The 4,353-nt window shown below is 45.4% G+C and overlaps 1 protein-coding gene across 2 annotated transcripts in view; it reads left to right on the top strand.

The window, feature by feature from the left end:
* Positions 1–4,353, top strand: part of PLXNA1 (plexin A1) — a 299,363-nt gene that overhangs the window by 261,227 nt on the left and 33,783 nt on the right. For both annotated transcript variants that reach the window (XM_069083832.1, XM_069083833.1), the window contains exon 29: positions 1,109–1,278. In XM_069083832.1, the coding sequence (XP_068939933.1) occupies positions 1,109–1,278 (170 nt within the window). The remainder of the gene's footprint in view (positions 1–1,108; positions 1,279–4,353) is intronic.

Here is a 4,353-nt window from a genome sequence, read left to right as displayed (position 1 = left end):
GAGATCAACTCCCTGCTCACTTTTGTCCTTAGTAGAGTACCAATGCTTAGTCATTAGGATTATAACATTTAGAACTGAGAAGAGGACCTTCGTGATCAAACTCACATCTTTCTCAGAGGAGCACACTGATGCCCAGAGAGAGATGAAATGGCTCATTTACCTTCTACAAGCCTCAGTGTCCTTATCTGTAAAGTGGCAGTTATAATCCCTGCCCTATCTCCTTTACAAGGGTCATCCTGAAGTTCTTCACACAATATAGGTAAAAAGCCCTTCAAAAAACATTGAAGCTCTTTGGAAAAGATCGGACGGATTGTTATTAATTCCTTAGAACTTCTGAGAAATCTGCTTTGCTCCCATGGTTGTTGACTAGGAAAATATATGTAAATCCATTTGTAAACCTCCCATTTCTGTGAAATGAACTCAGCCATCCTTGTCCCAAGGTAATAGTCAGTGATGATTGGGTCAGATATTCATGTACCAAGTTCACACCTTCATATGCTTGGGCGACAGATGAGGTGGGAAGTAGAACTGCAGGAATTTGGTTCCCAGATTTCAATCTCATTTTTCTTCTAATAGAAAGCCACATAATCTTCTGGGTTTTGTGAGGCCTTTAAACCCATCCCTGTAGATGACAAACCCTCTGCTTTCCCCTTCTAGGTAGTAGTTAGGGAAACCATAGTCTGTAAAGTATGGGGACCAGCATCTTGTCTGTCATCACTCTGGAAGCTTGCGATCTTGAGTCATTATCAATTATGCTTCCCTTGGTTGGAGGGATTTACATGGCTCCTCTTCAGTCTCTTGCCCAGGCTCCTTTGTTGGCCAAGGGTCTGGCGAATAACTTGATTACGGCTTAGTGTCTGTGTCTAGGATTAGGAATCACATTGTACCCATAGTTAGACCTCCACATATGGGTGGATGTAGGTAGGTCTTTCTGTAGCCAGGATTAGGGCTCTTTATGTAGTTAAGATTCGTCATTAGCCTATGGCCATTGAATAAAATTATAGCAAAGGCAAACTCATGACCTTGACCTTGGTGGGACCATGCTGTGAACATTAGGCTAGCATGTCTTAGTTAACTGAGCTTCCTTTTTCCTTCTGCCTGCCTCCAGGGGACCTTACAGAAGTTTGTGGATGACCTATTTGAGACCATCTTCAGCACAGCTCACAGGGGCAGTGCTCTTCCCCTCGCAATCAAATACATGTTTGATTTCCTGGATGAGCAAGCTGACAAACACCAGATCCATGATTATGATGTTCGGCATACCTGGAAAAGCAACTGGTAAGTGAAGGAGCGGGCTGGACCAGGAAAGGGGGCAGGGCTCCCCAGGCCACAGAAGACAACAGAGAAGGCTGAGGGGGACATTCTAGCTGCCTTTTTAGTGAGAACTCAACATATAGACATTTTATTGTTTTATAGAAGGAAGGAATTGGGTTACACATTAAGAACTTCCATTACTATGGAGAAACCATCATATAGTGGAAAGAGCCTTTGGCCTCGAGTCAGTAAACAAGGATTTAAACTCTGATTTTGTCATTCAGTAATTTTGAAAACCAAACTCTCTGAGCCTCAGTTTCCTCACCTGTAAACATAGAGCTCATAATACTTTCACTGTCTGTCTCATTGAGCTGTTGTAAGGATCTCATATGAAAATCTATGCAAGGTTTTCCGTAGCTGTAAAGTACTGTGTAAATGTCAGCCGTTATTACTATTCCAGAAATTTGAATTGGAGTGGTGTACTGAAGGAGACATTTAGAATCCCATTCCCTAGTGATTTTTAAAAAGTAGGACGTGGCTATCCATGGCTGTTCAAGATGCTATGGTGTCTGTCCATGGTCCTGACCTTTTATGGGCTTGTGTTAGGTCCTCCCTCCTTCTGGTATAGGGGGCCACTATCTCCTGTGTCTCATGCTGTAGGAGGGGACCCACTCTGATCCCTAACCATTTCATAGGAGGTGGAGAGGTGGTCTATGGTCAAGGCAGTCAAGCCCAGGACACCTCCCTTGTTAGGATTTTGTAGCTTGTGTGGTCACAGCGCCATATTCACTGTCCTGAATTCCCCTTGATCTACATTTATTCATTCGCTGACATTTTTTGAGCACCTGTTTTCTGTCTGTCTTTGTGGACAGTTTTAACTAATAGCTGGTATTTATATATGGCTTTGAGGTTTGCCAAGTGCTGTGCAAATATAATCTCATCTGATCCTTACAGCAACCCTGGGAGGATGGTGCTATTAATATCCCCATTTTACAGATGGCCAGGGTCACACAGCTAGGAAGTGTCAGAAGCAAGAGTTGTCCCCAAGACTTCCTGACTCCAAGTCCAGACACCTCATCACTGTGCTGCCAAGCTGCCTTAGTAGCCTATGAGCTATGCAGGATTCCGTAGTTCTTATCCTCTGTGTATCATTTTTGACTTTCTGTTCCTCTAACTCTCCCTTGGTCTACATTGGTTCATTCATTCATTCATTCATTCATTCATTCATTCATTCACAGACATTTATTGAGTACCTGTTCTGCTCCCAGCAGTACTTATGATTTGCTTGTGGGCTATGTGATAAGATTCTGTTGTTAATACTCTGTGTTACGTTTTTCCATCTGTCCCTCTGAATGCCCCTCGATCTCCTCATTCATTCATTCACAGACATTTATTAAGCACCTATTCTTTATTCATCATTATGTTTATGAGAAAGGCAGCAGTGAGCAAACCATGATCAATACCATCAGGATGTTTGTAAGTTGTGCAAGAGATAAGAAATGTAGACAAGTAACTGGGCCATAAGAAAGGATGCTTGAAGTAAGGGTTCAGTTCAGTAGTATGTGGGGAAAAGCTTGACAGACTGAAGCCACAGCATGAGGAATGGTTGTTATGAAGGTGCCGTAGGAAAGAGGAGAGCATAGAAGAGGGGTACAGCAAGGTCTCATTCAGGTGGGAGGGCTCTGGGAAGGCTTCATGGAGGAGTAGATGTGTAGGCTACCCTTTGAATCCTGAGTAGGTTCTCTGGATTATAGTCAGAGATGGTCTAGTGAAGGAGCCATGGGACTGGGATGGTGATCCCAGCTCTCCCACTGACTCTCTGTGTGCAAGCTGGCTTCCTCTCTCTGCGCCCTCAGTTTGCTCACCTGAAGACTGGTGGTTCAGTAGGTAGAGCTTAAGGTCTGGATTCAGGCCTAGATGTGACCTCAGACACTTACTAGCTCTGTGACCTGAGCAAGTCACTTAACTGCCGTCTGCCTCATTTCCTTATTATGGGGATGATAAGAGGACCTGCTTCCCAGGTTTGTTGTGAGGGTCAAAGGATGCACTTAGTACAGTGCCTGGCATACAGTAGGTGCTGCACACATGTTTATTCCCACCCTCCATCACTCTCTTTCCTGTAAAATGAAGAGATTGGACCCTGTGAGCCCTAAGGTTCTTTCCTGTTCTAAAAACTGCATTTTATTTTATTTTTCTTCTTCCACAGGGTCTCATGGTAAGTGAGTGGTGGGACCAGTTTTGCTGAATCCCAAGTCTAGGGATCCTTCTACTATTTAGCAAGCATTTGTGAGCACCTACTGTATGCCAAGTACTATGCTAGGAGCTAGGGACCCAGAACCCAAGTAGAAACAGACCCTCCTTCAAGGACCTTAATCCGTCTGGGGAAAAACAACCCGTACTCAGATAGGAAAATGTCCGAAATACATGTACGGAGTAAATATCAATATGGAAAGTGGTTTGCGGGCTGGAGATGGGCCAGAAAGCACTAACTGTTGAGGGTGGCCTTTGTGCCAGGTACCGTGTGAAGGACTGAGGCTACAAAAAAAGGTCAAAGTCCCTGCTCTTGGTGGGGCAGCTAGAGGGTACCTCACAATCCAGGGCCTTGCTCTGTCTCTCTGAATCTCCCTTCCCCCATCCTGGTCTTAATGCCGTTCTCTCATAAGAAGTTACCCTATAGGGAAGGGAGAGGATTGGGGGAGGGGGCTGAGCCCAAAAGGCAGGCCCTGGTGCAGCCAGCCCTGCCTCTCCTTTTTTGCACCCCCTTCCAAGCCTAATTCCCAGGAGTTAGATCTAGATTTCCAAGATTTTGAGGGGAATGTCCAGCCATACATTCATTGCATGTGTCTGTCTTTTCCACACTTTCTGCTACTGCCTTTCCAGCCACCTCCTCCCTCCCCTCCCATCTCCTCCTGGGTGGAGGACCTGTCCCCATGCCTTGCATTTGTAAAGAGGCAGCTAAATAGGCTTCAGACAGCCCTGCAACCAGCAGCAAGGAGCAGGGCAGGGACAGGCCCTCTCTGAATGGAGATACGAGTGTCCAGAGCAGTCATCACTGATTCATCACTCACCCTTATGTCTCCAAGTCAGGGGAGGTGGCAG

Source organism: Petaurus breviceps, unplaced genomic scaffold, assembly GCF_028583685.1.
Source record: "Petaurus breviceps papuanus isolate PSGF00001 unplaced genomic scaffold, PetGlider_PUasm1.0 174, whole genome shotgun sequence".
NCBI classification, from domain to species: domain Eukaryota; kingdom Metazoa; phylum Chordata; class Mammalia; order Diprotodontia; family Petauridae; genus Petaurus; species Petaurus breviceps.
Note: the sequence above shows the minus strand (reverse complement) of the source record. Positions and strands in the feature narration are given on the sequence as shown.